This window comes from Crocodylus porosus, unplaced genomic scaffold (genome assembly GCF_001723895.1).
Source record: "Crocodylus porosus isolate Cpor-Errol unplaced genomic scaffold, CroPor_comp1, whole genome shotgun sequence".
NCBI classification, from domain to species: Eukaryota; Metazoa; Chordata; order Crocodylia; family Crocodylidae; genus Crocodylus; species Crocodylus porosus.
Genome location: NW_017728948.1, coordinates 69524399 through 69547080, shown reverse-complemented (window position 1 = coordinate 69547080; position 22682 = coordinate 69524399). Strand labels below are relative to the sequence as shown.

Sequence of the window (22682 nt, the reverse complement as noted above, 5' to 3'; positions counted from 1 at the left end):
TTTTTGCTACCAGTTTATACCATATTTACTCAAATATAAGACAAGGCTTTTTTACTCCCAAACAACATGGATGGAAAAAGCCTCTTATTTTAGATTTGCATACAAGGAAACTTCACTGAATATTTTGTCTATTATTAAACTGCTGGAAAAAGCAATACGTGCTCAGTAATGGAAACCAAGTATGAAGCTGATTAAACTGAGCCAACACTGAGCAATACTATAAAATACATGGCCCATGTGTGTGACAACATACTGATGGGAACCTGCCATGAGGACAGGATAGAGTAATCTGTCTGAATAAGATATATGGTAGTGGTCATTGTGCTGTCCCCCTCAGCACTCATTCTTTTCCAAGTCATGGTAAACCACTACATTGAGTACATACTGACTTCCTCTTCACTCCCACAGCTAAGCTACACCTTTCTTTCCCATTTCCAATGATTCCTGTTTAGTAACCAGCCTTAAATGTCTGGCAGACATAACCAAACAGAGCTCCAAACAATTCACCCAGAATCCTAGTTTCACCTGCCTCTCTCAGCCAAACAAGGTTGCTTTGTGCCTTATCTTCTCATAGAAGTTTGAAGGATACCAGTACATGTGACAAAAGCACCTGGTTCGTCATGAGTGGGGGACTAATTAGCACATGGATCCTTTGTAGGGGGTATCTGGAGTACACACACATATTGATCTGTGAGGTCACCATGGCTTGAAATGCTGTTGACTCTGGTGGGGCCCAGTCCAACGAACTGAGTAAATTATGAGTCTTTTGGCTTTGGACTAATGTCATGCATAGTGAGCTACAGGCACACTGGAAGAAAATGATGAGGAGAAGATGGCAGAATATGCATGGAAGAGGAAAGAATGGCACAGTGTGTTCAAAAACAAGACCACCAGCGAAAGTGCGGGCAACAGTAAAGATGGGGAGGAGGACAGTGATGGCAACAAAGAGGGGGAGAGTGGTTAGGACAGTAGGGAGGAAGAGGATGACAAAGATGATGTGGACTATGGACCAGGGAAAGAAACAGAGGGGTTGTGGGGGTGGAGGAGAGGGTAAGGGACATAGTCAGTTTTGTGCGGTTGTAGTAATTGAAGAAGATGCCAACCAGCACGTTGGTGTGTAGTTGCAGTTATTGTCATGAGGATGATGATGGTTAACTGTATATTACAGACTGTCAAGTGAACTGTGTTGGTTAGGAGACAGAAAGGTGTAGATATTGCATATAATATGATTTTTTAAATTTTTAAATATATATATTTTATATATCATTAAATAATATTTATAAAAATATAAAGGTGTAAATATTGTATATACTTAGTACACGTTTTTTTTTTTTTGAAAAAAAAATATATATAAAAAATATTCTAATAACAAAAGCCATTGCACTTCCAGCTGTTTGTCTGTCTGTCCGTAATGCTCTGGGCTAACTGTGCATATGTTGCTCAGAGCCTTATTGACAGACACACAGGTGAGATGGAGGCAGAGGCAGTGGAGATCAAGTTGTGCTTTACTGCATAGGGGGGAGGGGAGGAGAGGTGCATGGCTTTTAGCCCTGCAGGGTGGGGTGGTGCACAGCCACAGGGTGCTACACAGGGAGTGGGTGAGGACATAGGGTGCATGGGCAGCACCTACTGGTTGCAGCATGTGGCCACGGGGTGAGGGAGGGGCATGCCCTCTGCTTCCCACACAGCACCTTGCAGCCATGTGCCAGGCCCCCCCGTGCAGTGATTGCCTGCCAGCTGCAGCCATGGGACTCAGGGTGCATAGGGAGCCAGTGTGGGGGGTGTGCAGGCAGCGCCTGCTGGCAGCAGCATATATCCGTGGGGCAGGGTGCACCCCCCACGCCCACTCCCTGCATCAAATTCTGGATGAACGAAGTCTATGGGTACTTTTAGTAACTTCCTTATATGTAAGTTACTATAGGTATGTTTATTCCTAGGTCATTGTTTTCAAATTTGCTTCTCACTTCTATGTGCCCAGGGAGAGCAGGATCTGACAGTAAGAAAGGCAAAGGAGCTGTAGCAGGAAGAAGTTGTGGGGGCCAGTGGGCAAGGAAGCTACCTGACCCTCAAGATTTATTTTCCCTGCTTAGCAGGGGGAGTGGGAAAGGTTCAAGGCAGACCTCCAATAATTAAATTCTATACCTGGACAAATATATAAAATTTCCATATATATCATATAATTATTGGGGGGTGGGAATCATCATATAATCAGGGTCCTCTTACACTTGGGTAAATAAGGGCTGGAAATTTTTCTTTATAATATGATTTTTGTATTTTTATACCTCTATAAAAGATATTAGATACCTTGACTATTAAGCACTTCAGAATGCATGTTTGTCATGACTTTTTTAAATAAACACATTTAAATCTACAAAGGGAGAAAAATCTATACTCAATTATTTCAGTGAGAATTTTAACCTAGCAAGGACTGCAAAATCTGGTGCCCAATACAGCTACAAGAACCTTGAAAACAAAATATAGCATACATAGTATTAAACCTATAATACCACATTTCCTTCAGTATTCAAGCACATCAGTATTCCTCAGATGTGTACCAGATTAAATTTATTGTCAAGCAAAATATGATGTCAGCTGAATTTGGATCACTCTAATGTTGATGATAATATTGAAGTAATAATATTGTACAAATGGCACACAACCTTTTTTAGTTTTATGGTAACATTGATAATTGGATGATGGGAATTTTTGTTGTCATTCAGGTTTTCTTCTTTAACGTATGGCCATCACCAACAAAAGCTATATTTTTATTCTTACTTCTTGGGTGTTTTTTTTCAGTAGACCAATCTGAGTTGAAGCACAATTTATTATAACTTTAAGTGTGCTACATTTTCACGTTGATTATTTGCCAGAAAATATTTTGTGGAAATTCTTTTGTTTGATTGTAAAATAGGAGTTAGCAGTTTACTATTTCCCTTTCCCATAAAACAATCACATATGTGCTGTAATTGCAGCCTGTTGAGATACTATCTATCCATAGTTCATGCTTGTGTATGACAATATAGGAAGTGATGTTACTTTATTTCATGTTTTATTATCCATAGATGTTTGATACCAGTGCAGCTAAAGATAACACAGTAGATCAATGGACAAGTGTGGTTTGTAGACAACTCAAAAAAACTTGTGTTTTGTTTTTTACTGAACCCTTCAACTTGACTACATTGTACATTCTGATACAAAATTGCAGATTTCAAGTTTTTATTTCTTATAAATATTCAGGTACCTCTTCATAAATATTCTTATTCTCTGTCTGATGCATTATTACACCATGTACGTTATTGCAAAACTGTCTAGAGATACCTCTTCTAGAGCATCAAATACTGGCTGGTGCTAGAGAATACTGTGCTTGATTAACCAGTGTTCAGGCTGACAAAAGCAATGACAGTTTAATGGCAAAATTAACATGGATGACATTATGGTAATTAGGGATATTCTGGGTCCCTTCCTAGAAAGATGCATGAGAAGTATCCTCACTCAAGTATTAAATGATTTATATACTTGCTTTCAGCCATTGAGATTCAGTATAGAACAAAGCCGAGTTTTGCCCTCAGCAGAAACCAATACAATGTCATTGAAAATCTGTTGTGTTTTTTTGTTTTTTGTTTTAACTTATGTGGTCCTGAAACCATGATCTTGTGTGAAAACTGTTACTAATTACTCCTTCCTGGGGAACTTCATGGCTTGGGTATTGGAACCTGTTAAGAAACTATAGAGCTTTTCATCTCTTACATTACCAGACTTGTTTGAATCAGAGCAGTGCCCAAAAGGGTGTTACCATTTAATGGCTGTTGATCTCAGTGAAATGAGTTGTTGGTTTTTGTCCAGATTGTGGTGAAGAAATTCTTGTCCACATCACATCACTGCTTCTACAGAAGGAGCAAAAATCCTTATTTGCAATCTCAGGAGAGAGCCTGAGGATTAAATACAAATTAAAAGATGATTCCTGTACATCAAATGTAGCAATATTGGTGGGTTAGTACAGAGCAGTTTTTATGGGTGATGCTTCTTTTCTGTACCCAGGGCACTTCATTCTCTAGGGCTTTCAAATCAAAAGAAGGCAACAACAGTATTTTAAATCCAAACTTAATATTTTCTAAGACTAATTACAGACTAATTGATATGTAGTCCCACATGTAGGATTTTTTTAAGTAGGCTGCTATGATGCTTTCCTAAAATCCTCTCTAGGGAAGAGAGACAGATTGATGCAAGTATGTCACATGTGTATGTGTGGGAAATTATGTGCATGGAGCCTGGAGGGCTTGTCTTTGGGGGATACAGAAAAGTTCAACATAAGAGAGAAGCTGAAATAAAAAAGCCAACTTCTAAGGAGCATAGAAGGATTTGGTAGTTGGCATCTGAAGAGGAGGGTTTTGGTCATTCTTTTTGTCAATTCTCCCTTTCTACTGGTGTTCCATAGCATAGTTTCCAGCTGTCACTCTCTCGGCCTCTGGATTTTTGTGATGACCCCTTCCCATACTCACAAAGATCAACTTGGGTTGTCCGATGGTGGGCTTCAGAGCATTCCAAATACCAGTGCACACATGATGAGACGTTGGAGTAGCCAAAGCCTTGTTGCTGACACATGAAAAAAATCGCCAGGGGCAATTCTTCAAATAGGCTAAGGGTGCTGGAGGCATGGTGGCCTGTTACTCTCTTGCATACAGTGGAAAAGCGTAAGTACATTGTGGTAAAGTTTAGCTACCTTATTAGAAAAGGCAGAGAAAATTATGAATAATTAAAATTTATCAAAATGCATATGAAATCCTCTTGTAGTCCCCCACAGTCCCAATTAGTTTGAGTAATCTGCTCATAAAATTAAATCCTCCTCTTATATTCCTCCCAGCCCCCTCCTTTGTTTCATCCATCCTTTCTCCCTTTTTTGCACAAACTTGCATTTCCCTCTGTCTCTGTTACCTCTGCTTCCAAGAGCTTTCCCTGTATCTCTCCGAATGGATTTCCCCTCCTCGCCACCACCACTGACCCCTCCACCTGTAAGCTTGCTTCTGTCTCAGTTGCTGAGAAGGCCTTCTCTTGGCCCCTGGTAGCTACCTCTTAGATTAATGCAACCAGCTGCCATTTATAACACCATTATCCCACTGCAGCTGTGTCTAGTGTGCAGATATATTCAGCTTAGTAGGAATGGGAGAGCTAGAAGAGACAACTTAGTTAAAATCATTAACTGCTTCCACACAGGCTAAGACTATAGTTTCCTGGAACAGTCTTCAAGACCCATGATACTTTCACCAAAGTGGGAGTATTGACATACATACTATATGACCGCTGCATCCTACAGAGTGCAGTGATAAGTGCTACCTAAGTTTTCTAACCTAAAAAGTAAGTGAAGGGGGGGGGGGGAAACGCAGTACTGACACAACTCCAGTTGAGTGGGGCAAGGAGGAAAACTCACAAAATGTTCCACATCCTTGCTATGAAGATAGAGGCTTAACCCAGGAGTTGGGCAACTCACTGTTTAGAGCTAAGAGTAGTATTCTTTCAGCAGGCATCCAGGACACCAAGAACTAGGGGGCTGAGAAAAAAAGAGAATAGAGGGAGGGTCATAATTTTTGAGGAAGCCTTGACATTTTGATATTTAATCCTAACCCACATGCTGTTCTGTAATTTAAGCATATTTCATATCAATTATTAAACTACACTGGTTTTCCTTTCATTTTGAAACTAGACCTGAATCCACAACAAGAGATCAGGTCTGTATCCCTACCCTGGAGTTTTGGGAAATCCCAGATCTGGACTTCAGCTTCTGTTTTGCCCTTATTCTTTGGGGCCAAACCAAAAGTCTGTATTTGTGTGCCTGTGAGAGTTAGAATAATTTGGATTCAAATCCTATTTTATGACTCGTCTTAGTCATAACTGAACATCTAATGACCCATGGATGCGCATCATTGCTGTGTTCATATTTTTGATTTCAGCAGAAGCCATTTGAGATCAAATTCCTGTTGACCAATATGATAACGATAACGCTGTGTCCACCCATTGGTCTGTCTTCAGATATTTGCAAAAAAAAGGCATACAGCTGAATATATCATGAAAAGGGCATTTACTTGTCTAAATTTGATAGCTTCAGACATACTCTGATGTTTAAGTGTCCTTTCCCCATTGTTTATGCTAGATTTAGTAATTTATGATTTTAGCTTTCTCCTTTCCCTAAATAAAAGTCCCAGCTGGAATATTGGATAGCTTTCGGTTGCATCCAGAAAATGTCATGGTAAATGAAAACAGAGCCTAGCATTTTCACTCAGTATTATTATTAATATTTTTATTTAACTCTGCTGGCCCATGAGCCAGATTTCTGAAAATCTTTGACTGGAACAATTTTAATAGTTCGTTCCCTATCCATGACTAACAACGTAATATAGTCACAAAACCTGCTTTATGACTGCTTGCTGAAAGAGGACTTAGTTTAAAGATCTATGTTCCATTGACCCAAAAAATGAACATCTGTTGATGTTAATTTGATGTACATAGACTGGATTTAAAAATATCATAATCTTGTTAGAGCTGGAGTAGCAGACCCTAATCCTAGGTATCTAGCATTTCTATTTAATGAAGTGATGATTTTTGAAACACTCCTGATTTTCAGGAGATCTATAGATAGTGAACAGACCATTAATAAAAATTATAAATGCTCTACAATGTGTGTTCTGTGGCATTTTGTTGGCATGTGACATGCATTGTATTGGTATTATTGATACCTTTTCATGATCAGGTTTGTATGTTTTCTTTCATAGTCATTGTTAGTGAATTCAGTGTGTTATGGCTGTAATTGACCCAAATCCAAAGGACTTCTTTCCAGAACGGTGGCTATCAAAATCTTTACTGAAAAAGGCCTGACTTTTGTCAGAACTAATAAATGCAGACCCCTTTACCCCATTTTACTGTGTCAACTAATTATAGCCATTTCCTGGGCAAGTTTCACTGAGATGGGAAAAAAACATTTTTTTTTAAGTACACTAAAAGCTGCACTATCCGGCATCTTGCAAGCTGGCATGCTCTACTAACTGGCATGCCGACTTGTAAGATAAAGTGAAACAGGAAGTGTCCACCCCAGCACTTCTGGTTTTCCTGAGCCCCCATGGCCGAGGGGCATAACAGGCTGCGCAGGGCTGTGTGGGGCCCACTTCCCTGTCTCACAGGGCCCGCAGTATGGTCGGTGATGTGGCAGGAAGGGCGGAGGGACGCCCCAGACACAGCGGGAAAAGTGGCGGCTGGGGCCGCTCAATTAACCAGCATATTTTGTTATCTGGCATCCCCCATTCCCAGAGGATGCCAGATAACAGAACGTTTACTGTTTACTGTATATATGCTGAGCATATGAGGGACCCCCCTGCGCTTGCATGGGGCGTTCCATCTGCCTCATCATCTCAGCATTCACAAACTGTGCCTGGTACCTCCAGGTACATAGAAAAAACATATAAGCCTTCCTGAATTTCTACAAATCAAATTGGAGGCTTCCAGTTTGATCTGGAGAGATTAATGGGTCTCCTGATTTGATTCGGGTTTGGAGATTTGGCTGCCAAATCAGGCCAAATCTCCTCCGATTCGAATCAGCAACTAAAGCTTCACACAGCCCTACTACTCTTGTCTCTTCTTCAATCTGTTCCCCTTAAAGGGAGTAGTGGAGGAAGCAGTCTCCCAATCTTCAGTGTCAGCATCAGAACAGTTCCAATGGTTGGGAAACAATCCTCATTGCAACCTGCAAAAGTGTTGGGCACTTGAGGAGAGTATAGTTTGAGCGTGTGAAAGAAGCTAGGAATCAAAAATAAGAAAATGTGCATTGTTTCTAGAGGCTGTGGTTACAATAGTAAAAAGAAATGTCAGTTATTTCCATACTGTCCAGGCCACGCATTTTGATCCTTTAAAGGCACATTACTCGAAGGAAGTGAAATGAAAAGGGAGAAAATGAGTGTCAGGCTCAGTTTTGTTTCTAAGATTTGCATATACATTGGTTGTCAAAGTTTCCATGAGTGGTCCTGAAAAAAGGTGAATAATTGGACACTTCTCCCTCCCCTTCTTTGTACTCCAAGGAGACAGAACCCTAAGACCCCAACTTTTATAAAGCATTGACAAACTTCCTGGGGCTTCATATTGATCAGCGTATGTCCTCAAAGTAACATCTGCTGGCTTTTTTGATTGAAATGAGTTGTTTAACTATCTTCTCGTCTCACTGATGTTAGTATTTGAAAAGGTAGCATAGTATTGAGAGATGGAGCTAAATTCTGCTTATTCCCTAAATGCCAGCAAAGAACTTATTTCCATAACAGCACCAGGCCCTGTCCTCCATTACAGTTGTGCAAATCCCAATGAATACAAATATAACTGAGGGCAAAGTGATGTTAAGGTATAACCAAAGGTAAAATTTAACTTAGAATCCGTTAATGGTAATGATACCAGTTCGGAAAGAAATTATAAATGATGGCAAGGAAAAAAGCCAGTTTGATTATCAGATTTCAGCTTGAAGTTACCGTATTTTTCGGACCATAAGACGCACTTTTTCCCCCCCAAAAGTGGGGGGAAAACGAGGGTGCGTCTTATGGTCCGAAGGTGTGTGTCCCGGGGAGATGGGGCGGAGCTTGCCCGCGGAGGCGGCGGAGCCCGAGCGGGACATCCGCCGCTTGTTTATGCCGTGTCCCAGGGAGACGGGGCGGAGCTTGCCCGCGGAGGCGGCGGAGCCCGAGCGGGACATGCGCCGCTTGTTTTCACTGGAAGCCGGCGCCCGTGCTGGTGGCCGGGAGCCGGCAATAAAAATGGCCTGCCACCGGCACACATAGTCTCTCCTGCCATAAAAACTGGGTGCGTCTTATGGTCCGAAAAATACGGTATATTAGTTTTGCCACACTGCCACATTTGATCTGAAGTCATTGGTTCTCAACAAATACAATACACAAGAAGAATAATGTGAGTCACATTTTAATAAGAAATAGCCTTTAATGGATTTCTAATATAGTTTGCTTCACACAAGGCAAAGAATTATCTCAAATTTTGGGCAGTAAGAATGACTTTTGAGGAAGTATTCAAGAGTCTGGCAATCCAGCGTGGAAACTTATGTTTCTTCCTTCCTTTACTTTTCTAGCCAATTTTCTAGACAACATGCCTTTGAGGAGTTCTGGCAAGCTAAGCATAGAGAACAGGAAGGAAGATGGTGAGAGTACAGCCTCTGCTCCTCCCCAGAAGAAGCTGTCTTGTCAGTGCCATCACCACTGTCCTGAAGATTCAGTCAACAGCACCTGCAGGTTTGTGGAACAGATCATGTCTAAGGGGTTTTCTTAATGAATGTACAGTAGTAATGTAATTCTTCAGTCTGTATTTAAGCTACGTAAAATTAATGTGTGTGTGTTCAAGTTATCTGGAAGACAGCTTTTTTTTTTTTTGTACCTATTTAGCTTCTATAATGTGAGGATTCAAATTTAAAAATGGTGGCCAATACTTTTATTAATTATTCGCGCACAATGCTATTTGAACATGGTATGGGTTTGCAACAAAGTACAAGAAATTGCTTATGTAGTTACATCTATATTTATAAATACATATATAGGGCATGTGTATATGTACATTTCTGCATAAACTGATCATTTGAGATTAACACACACCATCAGGTATCATAAGTTCCTGCATTCATTATGATATAGGGAAAATTAACAGTATCAGCAATTGACTTTTTTTTGCCTGATGTGGCTGATAATGTGTCCAATAAATGCCCCGTGAATGCATGCAGCCGCAGCATGCACATGGCCAGGAGCACAGCCCAGCAGCTTGGAGAGCAACATCGGGCTGGTAAGTCTGGTGTGGGGGAAGGGGTGCATGTGCCCCCAGATCTGTGCATGGGGTGAGGGCAGGCTGCCACTGTGGGCTGGGCTGGGGCTGCACTGGGTTCTTCTCAACAGGGGGGTTGTGCCGGGCTATGCTCGGGTTGGGCAGCAGTGGCACTCAGGATTTGGCGGGGCTATGGCAAATTTTGGGGTGGCTGCAGCCCCCTCCTGTAGCCTCGCTCCCAGTGTCACCACCACCCACCTTAAGCATAGCCCAGCCCCAACCCACCCTGCTTTGCACACAGATTCAGGGACACATGCCCCCCATTCCCTTCTGGGGTGGGCACAGCAACAGGAGCTGTCCCCCACTCCCTGCACTCCTCAAATGAGCTGCTTGCAGCTCTGCCCCATGCTCTGCCCCACCCCAGCTGGGAAGCACCTGCCCCTGCCCCATTTCCTTCCTCACCACAGGGGCCTTGATCTGCCCCCCACACCACACTTATCAGCCTGATGCTGGTCTCCATGTTGCCCAGCTATATATCAGAATCAGATTGGTATTGGCCCATATGGCTCCTTAAAAATCAACCATCAGTGTTAACCAAAAAAATCTCTGTTGGTGCACCCCTAGTATTTATAAAATGTTTGGAAAAACTTTAGGGAATCTTTCAAGAATGATTTTGCGTTTGCTTCTCTTTCGTTGTTTTTCTTTTCTCAGTATTAAATACCAGTATTTTTTCTTAACATATTTGCTGTATTTATCTGTTTTTATTTAATATTTTTTGGTTATAGATTTCTGACAAACTTTTTTTTTTTTACTAACCATGTTGGAATTTACGCATAAGAGTCAAAGTGAATTAAGAGCCATTGCATGGCTCTGAAAGAAGGAACAAAATGTATTTCCCCTTCCCCCCCATGCAGATGTGCACAGACTACTTTCTGTAACAGTCTCTGTGAGTGTGTCTATATGGGATGTTTACTGTGCAGTTGACCAATTAACTATGCAGTAAACATCTCAGTGTCTACATATGTGCCCCTGTTATGGTACATGAAACTCATAAACTCCACAGCAGGGTAGTCTTGTAAAATACAAGTATTTTCATGTGTATCAGTGCACGTGTAGACGGTGCCCCATCTGGCTGGGGGCACAGGGTGCTTTGGTGCAGGGCTAGCAAGCAAGCAGTGATAGCAGATAAGAATAATGTAAGCAAGATAAAGAAAATACCCCCTCCCCATCCTGATTCTGTATCTACAAGTCCTGGGGCTGTCACAGAGACAAGGTACACCTGGCCATTGCACAAGCTTCACCCTTAGGTTCTTTCTTGAATGTCAGATATCAGCAGACTGGAGGTTGAGCGATGAGCCCCTCCATCCCCAGTGGGCTAGGTGAGATGGGCTGGTGATGTGTCGTCTGTCCGTGGTAGCCTTGAGTTCCCTCATTGGGGTCCCCTTGCTGCTCTGAAATTGCTCCTTTTGAATTCTTTCTCTCCTCTCCTTCATGTGCTACATGGGAGCTGGCTGATGATGGCTAAAAAACGGTAATTAGAGGTTTGGTTTTAGGAATTGGCTGGTAGGTAAAGGAGAATGAAGGGGAAATGCATCTGATGACTCTTCATTCCGAGGCATAATTGGTTGGTCTCCCAGTGGTCATCAGACTGTCCATATTCTGTTGTGTCAACATATTCCTTTGTTCCAACAAACCCATCACATGCACACAGCTTATTCTGGTCATTTACCAGGCCTCTTAATTTAGTTTGTTCACCAAAACCAGAAATCCCAAGGGCTCTGCAGTTGGGCACCATGACCTAGTGCTGCTTTCCATGTTATGGAACAGTGTGGTACATGTTTTCAATTTCCCAGCCTGTGTGTCCACTGGCTTCAGACACAGTGGGCCTTGAAGGAAACTTTGTCACAAACAGGCTTTTAGGGGATGGAGTCGTGACCAGGTTGGGGGGAGAGATGCTAGGCTGAATGGACTCCTGTTTCTTTGTGCCTGGGGGCTTATGTGGCAGATCCCTGTTGCTTTTAAAGACCTGGTCATTTTCCTTTCATTAGTGGAATTGGAGTCCTTGGGCAGCCCCCAACAGCTCCCAGGCACTTAGCCTTCCCCACCTGGCCACCTCCCATCCGAAATAAGCCTGGGATGCATACAGCCTTGGAAGGAATGGAAGGAAATTGACCGGCTCTTTAAAAGCAGCAGAGTGCTGTCCTGAGAACCCCCAGCCTCGTGGTCAAGTACAGGCAGTACAGTTTGGGGCAGTAGTGTTCTGACTATGTACCAAACCAGTCAGCTGCCATATGGGGATTGGGGTGGGAGGGACAGGGAATGAGGAGCAGTGCAGCATGGGATGCCCAGAGGGTCAACGAGACAATAGTCATGAGGTGTCCGCACATAATACATAACCAGTTAATGGAGAACCAGTTCAAAATAATATTTGATTATCGAGGTATGCTTTTGAAATGGGTTAGGAGGTTTAAACCATTCTAAACTGGCTTGTACACCTGGACACTTGCAGTTTAAACTGCCAATGTTTTCAACATTATGTGCTTGAAGATAGTCTTATATGAAAGTTAAAAATGTAAAATACAAAAGTAATGATCTTATTTGAAGCCAAACAGGAGGATCAATTCATACTAGACATTTATGTTCTGTTAACATGGTTCTCAAGCTGTAAAGTACCCCAGTCGGGGAGTCAAGGTAATGGGAACCATGCCACTCTGGAGCTGCTTTTCCCATTTTCATTTACGTCAGGGGTTTCATTTAACTAGATTTTAGCCCTCTAGTCCTCCTCCTGAAAAAACTTCCGTTTTGCCCCACTAGTGATAATCTTAACACTGGCTTCCTTGTTAGCTTCGTACTGAAGGGTGGCATAAAATAAAAATTACTGAGCAACTGCCTAGAAAGTGGAAGTTTATGATATATTTCTTTAGAAAAAAGAAAATAAAGAACAAACCTTAACCTATTATTTTTCTTCAATGTGTAAAAAAATAGAATTTAAAAGGGGGTCATAGGAATGGGTCCTGAATTGTAGTGCCCAAGTGGCACTTATCTTTTTCTTAATTTGCAACATTTTATTATTTCATATGTTTTTTTCTTAACTTGTTCAGTACATAAAACATAAATAATCAGAGAGAATTCACAGAGACCCTTCCTCTGTGAGGGCTGTTCCTTCCAACACTGGGAAGGAGTGAATAAGGGATAGAAGAAATGGAGCTGGAACAGTTCCTAGGTCATCTGACTGGTGACTGTAAAATCAAGTTTCAAGAAGTTTGGCCAAAACTGAGTTGCTCACCTGGGACATTGGCTCTCCTTTTAATTCTGAGATCTTTATTTTCACTGATCTTTGTAGGCTGGTGATTTACTGTTTGTGTATGTTGCTTTGAAACAAGATCTTTCAGTCAGGGACATTTTATCATATCGGTGTTCAAGTAGATTCCACGGCACTTATAGGAAGCATAAGTATGTTGGTTAACGTGAAATCAGATTGCACAAACCCAATTTAATATATGCATTCCCATTCCCATATCACCAACAGGGATTTTTTACCTTTTATAAAATGTATCTCAATCTCTCTGCAACTATAGCCATTTCTAAAGTTGTTTGCTGTCTTTAGAGCTCATGAGTTATGAGATCACTGGGCACAGATATGGAACAGTGCATTCTGGGGCACCCCTGACCTGACAAAGCCCTGGAGCAAGTGAAATTCAACCAGAGCATTTGGCCCAAGCCCTACAGAGGTGTCAAGTTTGAAACGTCTCCTGCTGGAGCAATACCAAGAGTTCAGGACCTCTCACACATCAGGAAATGGGGAGTTTTCTAAAAGTTCAGATGGAAAGTATTTCCAGGTACATTCATATTCAGACTCGGATATAAAGTACATCCCTCTAGCACCAGTTGGTAAGGTACAGTATTGAACATTCTCCTCAAAAAGCAAGCTGGTACCTTCTCATAACATTTTGGCCCACTTTGGCAAGGCTCTATTTAGAGTGGCATGCTACTACTGACAGCCACTTAAATGTACTATTATCTATCTAGATGCTCATATAAAATGAGGACATCTTATGGACACTTTAAAACTCCCTCCTATGATATTTCTTTAATTCTGCTTTAGTTTAAAGGCAGCATTCCAAAATCAAATATGTATCAAGTCTTTCAGGTACCCTATGGGTTCATAATGACTCTCTAGTTCAACAGACAATACCGGATTTTATGTAGTAAATAATTTGCAATACTTTGGCCCTCCAGGTTAGCGGAGGACAAAATTGCAGCTTAAACTGTTGATTGTTTTCTCTTTTAAAATAAATGTGCCCTGTCATTTATAGGTATAGTGTCAACCCTTTAAGCTCTTGGCAGTTTTACTTAAGATAAATGTCCAGGAGTGACTTATTATCGTCAGTATTCACTCCATCCTTGCCTATACTTATTAGAGGAAAGGTCTTTAATACTAAAAGCAGTGAGGTTATCCAACAACAAATATTTAAATTAGTTATCTAAACCGACCTGCAAACTTTCAAAGGTCACAACTATACCAAGTAGTTAACTAATAAATGGGTCCTGAAAGCCCAAGCCCTGCACCCAAGCTTTGCACTAGATTTCAGAGGCAGGATGGAGTGCTTAGTTTCATGTTTGTTTTGGGGCTTCAGCATGAATTCCCCAGACTCTGATAGGTTTTCCAGACTAAGAGTATTATATGTCCTTGTTACCTTACATTATCACAAAAGATATGCAAATGGTGTCAGTCAAACTAAGGGAGGCAGTGGCCATGCACACAGGTGTTTGTAAGACTGATTGATTAACAGGGACCTTTCTCAAGAAGAGGTGAAAGTATTTGTAAGAGCTTCGTAATCCTAAATTTGTAAAGGTTATGTTAACCTGCAACCTGTTGAAACTTTAATCCTCTTTCTGAACGTAGTTATGTTGCTGCAGGGCTCAAAATAGACTTCCAATAAAGAAACTTAACCATCCTTTCAAGACAAACAGGGCTTACTTAAAAAAAAGTCCTATATTTTACTTACATGAGCAGAATAACATATAAATTATGCATACCTGTAGTTAATTTTATGTTAAAAGCACTTTTGGATTTAATTTGGCTGTACACACAGTGCAATCACAGTAACTGTTTATGCCAGTTAGATGCACAATCATATACACAGTTTTCCATGCACAGTTAGAATGCCTGCAGTTTTAAAGTGTGGCTCACAGTCCCATAGCATTTTTAGACAGCTTTCTGAGGCAATCTGTTTTTTTCTATATTATGTGATGGCCTTGGTTGACTAGTTTAGTGGTTCCCAACCTTTTTAGATCACAGACCAGCAAACTCTGGACCTGTCCATGGACCAGAAGTGACCGGCATACTGCGGAGTGGCAGCCAACCCTGTTTTACACTTGGTACCAGGCCATGGCCCCGGGGTTGGCAACCTCTGGATTAGTTCATTGTAACATCATTGAGCTCCAGAGATAGCCATGATGCCCCCTGGTGGCCCCATAACCTGTGCTCTACTCTGTCTTTAGGACACCCTCTTCCCTCTTCCCTCTTTCTTACCTACCATGCCTTGATATACTTATTAGATTGAAAAGGTGCATCTATACTAGAGGCTTTACTGCGCAGTAGTCTAATTTACTGTGCAGTAAGCATCACTGTCTACACATGCTGATGCTTACTACTGTGTAGTAAATTGGTCTGCTCTATGGTTAATTTGCTACCTGATATAAGCCTGCCCCTAGCAGGCTCAAATCACACATGCCTCTAGGCCACTAATGGGACCTCTAAAAGATACCCCTCACAGTCCCTTCCACAACAACCAGTATGAACTATAACCAAAAGATAAGCACCCTAACTATAACACAAACTCTATCTTTTGGACACACCAACATCAACAAAAAGGAAAACAGCACACTATCACTTTAAAAGGGAAAACCTCCCCCATTTTGGCAAGTAGCAAATTTACCTGGGGTTTTTAAAGGCACCATGTAGACACCTCACTGGGAGGAAAATCTGCTCCTGGGAGCTGGGGAGCTGTCTGCTGCTGGGGCAAGCTCTGCCACTGGAGCCCAGGCAAGAACTGTGTTCCTCTGTCCCAACAGCAGAGAATTGCAAGCCCACTGCTCCCAGACTGCGATCAGGAAGGGGCTGGGACATCCTTATCTACCAGCCCCCACTCCACCATCATGATTAGGGAGTCAGGGGTTGTGAGATCCTTATCTCCCAGCCTGAGCTCCATGGATAACTATAAGGGTCTTCCAGCCTGAGCCCCGTGACCACGGAGCTCAGGCTGGAAGTTCAGGGTCTCCCAGCAGTGGCTGCATGGGCACGAAGCCGGTGCTGGGAGTTCCCTGCTGGTGAGACCTTGGGAGCTTGTTCTCCACTGAGCTCCATGAGCACAGAGCTGGGGGGGGAACAGGTTGGGGAGCTTCTTCCCAACCCAGCTCCACAAGCATAGGGCAGGGGCTGGGAACAAGCTCCCCAAACTGTTCTACCCCCAGCTTTATACTTACAGAGCTGGGTGCGAAACAAACTCCCCTGTCCCCTCCCTGCATGCCTGGGTGGAGACAATGTTCCCCTGCCCTGGCAGCAGGGAGCTTTCAGCCCTGACTCCCCGATCGCAGGGTGGGGCCTGGGAGCTTTTTCCCAGCTGCAGCTCTGCAATTGTGGACATAGTGCTTGGAATAGGTTGGGAGCTTGTTCCCAGCGCCCACTTTGCTATTGCACAGCAGGGGCTGGGAACAAGCTCCTGAGTTCCCACTCCATGATCACAATTGCAGTTGCGGAGCGGGGACTGGGAGCTCACTGCATGGGGACCGTTCCCTGCCCACCCTGGAGATGGCTGGGACTTGCTCCTGACAAGGACAGTTCCCAGCTAGTCCCAGGCTGTACGGGGAAGCACATACAGCCTGGAGGTGGCTGGGGACTGTTCTCATTTTGGGCAGTCCCCAGCCAGCTCCAGGCTCCACATGCAGACTTCCTTGCACAGCCGAGGGTTGGCCAGGAACTGTCCCGGTCAGGTGCAGTTCCCAACCCTGTGACTCAATTGGGTAATTGAGGTACAGGGCTTGGAAGGAGCTGCAGGGGTGGGGTATTTCCCAGCTTCCTGCCCCAATCTTCTGGTGGGGCAGCTAGCAACCAGCTAGTTGCTAGCTCCCACTGCTGGATCAGGGCAGGGGGATGGGATCTGCCCATCAACTCTTCCCAAGCCCTATGCCCTTGATCAGGGAGCCAGGGCCAGGAGCTTGTCCCTGCCCCCCCTCCCCTGAGTCCATTGTTCCCCACCCTCCCTAGCAGCAGGCAACCCCGGGGGCCAGTGCTCCCTGCCAGCCCCTGGGCTAGGACCCAGGGGGAGCCTGGAGTTCCTGGTGGCAGCAGGGGCCCATTGCAGGGCTGCAGGGAACTGGGTGCAAATCTTCTCCCTAACCCCTTAATCTGGAGTAGTTTACACCAGAGTAAATTTGGGATGGAGTAAATGCATGTGTAGATGAGCTCACTGTGGAGCAACTAGCACTTGCAGTAGGCTTCCTACTGCCAATGCAGGCATCATCCTATTGTTGTGCTGCAGAGCAACTCACTCCGCAGTAAGCACTCATAGTTGCTGTTTCCCTGGGTCAGCTCTTCTGCTTCTTTCTCCCTCTCAGTTTCCCCAACCTGGCTCTACCTGGGCCCTTTCTCCATTAAAGCAGAAGAGAGTTCGAGGCTCTCTGTTACATCATTCATAGCAATATTTTAAAGTAGCTTTGATTATCAAATGTAATAAGAGGATTGAGTTTCCCTGCCAGCATTACTGGAAGTGATGTTCTCGATACGACATGCCAATGATGTTCTCATTTTGCCACTAAGCTAAGGAGCTAGGAGTATAGGAAAAACACTTAGACTAAAATTCCAAATTAAGATGCTATCTGCTTGTCAGAAGCTGACTTCTGATATGTTTAAAAGGGCAGTCTGAATCATTCTAAAGTTTTTATTACATGAAAAAAATATTTTGCAATTCGCTGAAATCCAGCACAGCCTAGGCTAAAAATGTTTTGTATCAATAGAGCAAGGATTTGTACGAGGCTGAGTGATTCCAGCAAAACGAGACCTTGTACCAAACTTTTCTTTCCCTCTGTTAACGTAACCCAAACCTTACTTGCAAAACTAGTATAATCTCTGGCATCAACCTGCTTGTCTTTTTATTCTTACCTCAGTTTTAGAGGTTGGAGGAAGGTGGGAGAGGGCAGAAGGGAATTGTATCAGTTTGCTCTGTAAAGGGTTGTGGCTTACAGTTTGCAAAGGCATCTAGTGATTTTCAGGTGTTCAGCTTGATTTTCAGTGTGCAAATGGACTGTACTTTCTGAAAAGCAGGCCTTGTTAAGCTGTCTCCAGCTGACCACTCAAAATCACAAATCACTTGTGAAAATGCAGGCCATGTATATTTATGGTCCATTCTATATGCTTGTATATAACTGCTGATAATAGTCCAGTTTATCTACTGAATCCCATAACATGGATTGCTGCAATTTTGCACTTGCAGTATTTCTGTTACTTGATCAGACAGGAAGCCCCAAAATATCTGAGATTCCCACAGTAAATTCAGCTTTACTAAAGCAAAGACAAAGAATAACCTTACAATCTATTAAAATGAATGTTGTTGCATATAGGAGCAGAAACAGAAGGTTAGCTGACACAACTGCCTCCAGCTGGCAGAAGGTCTGTGCAGAAATACAAAGTAAATGATTTCAGTGCTTGGTGTATATGGCTAGGAACAGAAATTATACACAAACCAGTATAAGTGATCAGAAACGGTTCAAATCTGTAACACAACAGAAGTTCAGTGCACATAAACTGCTTTCAAAATGGCTGAAACCAGTTTACGATAAACCTGGATGGAAGCAGTATCAGACTTAACTGATTTATGTTAAATCATTTGATTGAACTTCTGTTCCAGATCCCCTCCGGATTCAAATTAACTCACACCCCCAGCATCCCAGGATGCTTTGCACCTCCCCCGCAAGCCCTCCTTGCAGGGTGGGTGGGTCAGGGTGGGTAAAACCTCCTTGCAGGGTGGGTGGGCCAAGCAGGGCAGCAGGCTCTAGTGCCCTCCCCCTGCCCCCCACCCAAGCTTCTGGCCTGAGCCTCTGCAGGCATGTGAATGCATTTCTGGAATTAAAAGTGAGTATTCACTCGCTTAATGGTTCAGTCTGCGCAGCTTAGAGTAACCTGTAAAGATTGAATCTGTTCATCCTTGGGCTTTTGGACTGTGTTTACTTAGCCTGTGTGTGTGTGTATATACATGTGTGTGTGTATGTATCCATATGTATGTGTAGGGTCTGTATTTAATTATAGTCTGTATTTAATATAGTTCATGGACTTCATGAAAGGATTTCCTATGGGAGTTGTGAGAATCCTCTATTCCAGCCTACACAGCACCCTTAAAATCCAAACTGTTGCGGTAAAAATTTAAATCCTATCTCATTAGGCAGTGTTATAGAGAGACCCATCATAGAGCACAGCTCTGAACTTGGGAGAGGAATGCAGGCTCTACGGCCTCTTGGCAGCTGAGAAATACCACACACAGCTGAACATGAGCAGTTCTACTGTCTTTGAGGCCTGTGTGGTCTTTTTACATGCTAGAGGACTTGGCCCATTATGAGCCAAATTCTGTGTTTTGTTGCATCTGCATGGCTCCCGCTGACTTAAAAGTATTTATACACACACACACACGTGAAAGATGAATTTGGCTCAGCAGTAAGGTAATGCTCTTCTGCTAGCTGGGTTTTATGTTACTACTCTGATGCAAAGTCACTTAACAAATTTTCTCTGGAAAACAAGTCTATGTTGAACAAAATTACAGTGGCTATTTGTTTTATGGACAGTATCCAAAGACAGTGTTCAGCTAGATTTGGCCTTTCTGATCATATTTCTTGGGTGATTATTGTGACAAAGTGTGTTAAATGAATTGAGAATTTCAGCCCCATTTCCAAACCAGAGACATTCATGGAATGTTCCCAAAAGCACTTGATCTTCCGGGATCTGTACAAGCCATACTGTGCAGTTCTACTATCATCGCTGAGAGCCAGTGCAGAAGATGTCTTGTTCATCTGAACAGACTCTGTGGATTATATAACTTATGCTAGCAGTGTCCAGAAATGTGCTCAAGAGGCACAGTTTAAGAAACGATATTATAGGTTTCATGGCAGAAAAAGTAAATATTTGGCAAGGTACTGACCAAAAATGAGGTTCAAGCTGAGTCCCTGGGAATTTTTGTACACAAGAAGTGAGGCATGATATCATTTGTACAAATCAGTTTTTGTCATTCCGACTACTTAGAGTAGGAATTAAAAAGAGGTTATGGCATGATTGTGTGTGGAATCTCTAAGCTTCTTTTGAGGTGAATAGTTATTTAAAGTAGTTCTGGTTTTGTACTTAAAAGAGAACATTGGTGTGGTACGTAGAAAATAGCTCTAGGTGTCATGCTGCTGTGTAAAATAGAAGAAAATCTTAAACAATCAAAGTTTGGTAACTAAGGTATTGCATCTTTTGTGAGACATGGCCATTGTCCAGTAAGGACATCTGCTTGAACAGCTGCAAAACCCTTGGCCTCTCTCCCTGTCGTCTGACATTTAGTAAAGGTCTCAGTTAAGATCACCTCTTTCATTCTGGTAATCATTAATTATAGCAGCACCTTCCAGTTCAGGGCCTGTCAGTGTTTCAGTTATAAACCTATTTTTTTTTGAGGGGGCATTTGACTTGGCTGTAAAAATCTAGTCTTGGCAGTTATATGACATACCACAGCTCTGTGAGCTATTACATCCAAAATCTGCTTAATAACTTTTTGATACTGTAGTATCAGATGATGTTTCACTGGGAAAAGTTAATAGAATATATACATGGCTTGATTTTTCAGTATTATCTCATTTTAATCCATAATTACATAACAAAAAGTTTTTAAATATTTTGAATGTGTTAATTTAAAATTCTATACATATTCAATATTGAGAATAAGAGTTCATTTTCATTCTACTTTACATGCATAAATTATCCATGTTACACATGCCTATGTACAGACACAAAATAAACAATGTATATGATAAATGCTTCTTGAAATTTGTTTCCAGCTAGTTATTGAAGGTGGAGTTATTTCCATTTCTGACCTGGGGAGATGCCAGGTAGCTGGAATATGCTATGTACTCCTCTGCATTTATGATCTGTCATATTGTTGTCTTAGGATCTGTTTGTCACATCAGAGAGGAGAACTTCCAGGTGCTGAAGGACATAGAACCTCTCCTACCTAAAGCCCTTTACAGTGCAAGGAGGTGGCAGTTTTTCCATTTAAAACTTGATCTTTCCTTTTTGATGTCTCCCTTTAAAATTACCACTCCTCTCCCTCCACTGCAGCCCCATTTTTATTTAATTCCATAGCAAACAATTCATATCATGGTATTTCTCCTATTGCTTTCCTTTTTGTGAACTGGTTTAGAAGCATATGTTCCACTGAAAGTCAATAGAAAATCAAATAAAACTTGAGATTTCTCAGTGTTGTTTTCCCCCTTCCTACTACTACTACTTCTGACAACTTAACTCTTTTATTGCTTCTCCTTTTATGAACCCACTATCTTGATTTTTTTGAGAGGGCTATCACTTGCTACATTTTTATGTTTATTTGTTTTTCAAATAATTGCAATTACTGTTCTGTTGCCTTGTCCCTAGAGTTATCCGTGCTTCATTGTGTTGAATCAAAGGCATTGTGTACACAAATAAAATGTAATATGATATAATACTCTACACTAATGGGTTCTTCTCAGTCTCTCTTAGGAATCCTGTCATTCCTATCTTGATCATGAACAATGGAATGAAGATAGTTGTTGCTCAGAAGAGTCATTGTCTCTTTTGCCTTAGCCTCATGAATGACATCAAACAAGTACAGAAGTTAGCCTTCACTTCAGTGACAAAGTAACTTGTAATGTTACAGCTAAGCACTTTCAGACTCAGCAGCCAGAATTTATAATAGATTATTATTCAAAGAGGGGGTAGATCCAAGGGGGATAAAGGTATGCAGTCATATGTGCTCCCTTTGCTTCCTGCGCCACCCAGTTTAAAACCAACTGCCTGGCAGTAACAGCAGCATTTCTATTCAAGTAGCAGTGAGGAAATCATTTCACTTACAGCTCATTATCTCCTTCTAAACTCTTTGTTCTACAGGTGTTAATGATTTTCTATCCTTCTTTAATGGTTTTGATTTTTTTTCCTTCCCTCCCCTCTTTTTTGTTGCAATATTGCTATCTGTTAGCTTTGCCTGATAATGTACCTCCTTTTTCACATCCCTGTGTTTTAGGCCTGTGTGAAGCAGCAAGTATCGCTTCGGATTCAGCCAATTTAGAGGACAGTAATTCGATTCGGAGATTCAAATCACTGCCCCGATATGACTCAGCCGAATCGGATCCGAAAGATTTGGTGCCACTTTGGAGATTTGGCTATAGACTAAACAGGCAGCTAACACAGCTGCCTCCAGCTAGTAAGTCTGTTGGGGTTGGGTAGGGAAGGAGCATGGGGCAGGGAGGGATTGGGGCTGGGGAAGCCAGGGCAGGGGGCATGTTACTCAGAGAGAGGGACATGGGGGCACAGGATGCGGGCACAGCAGTGCTGGGAGTGGGGGCTCTGCCCTGCTGCTGCTTGCCCAACTGGTGCGGGGTGGGGGTGCAGTGCAGGCACGGCTCACTCTGGGCGGAAGTGGGCAAGCGGCAGCAGGGCATAACCCTGTTACCAGCGCTGCTGCGCCTGCATCCCACCTCCCCTCCCCCTGCGCTGGGTGGCAAGGGGCAGCAAGGTAGAGTCCCCACTCCCAGCACAGATGCGGGCACAGCAGTGCTGGGAGTGGTGGCTGTGCCCTGCTGCCACTTGCCCCCTTACTCCTGGAGCAAGCCATGCCTGCATC

At 42.7% G+C, this 22682-nt stretch overlaps 1 protein-coding gene across 1 annotated transcript in view; it reads left to right on the top strand.

Annotated features, from left to right (window-relative positions):
- The window catches only part of BMPR1B (bone morphogenetic protein receptor type 1B), a 392009-nt gene that overhangs the window by 327992 nt on the left and 41335 nt on the right, over window positions 1-22682 (top strand). Inside the window, exon 4 of the mRNA XM_019553356.1 lies at window positions 9107-9266. Within this exon, the coding sequence (XP_019408901.1) occupies window positions 9107-9266 (160 nt within the window). The remainder of the gene's footprint in view (window positions 1-9106; window positions 9267-22682) is intronic.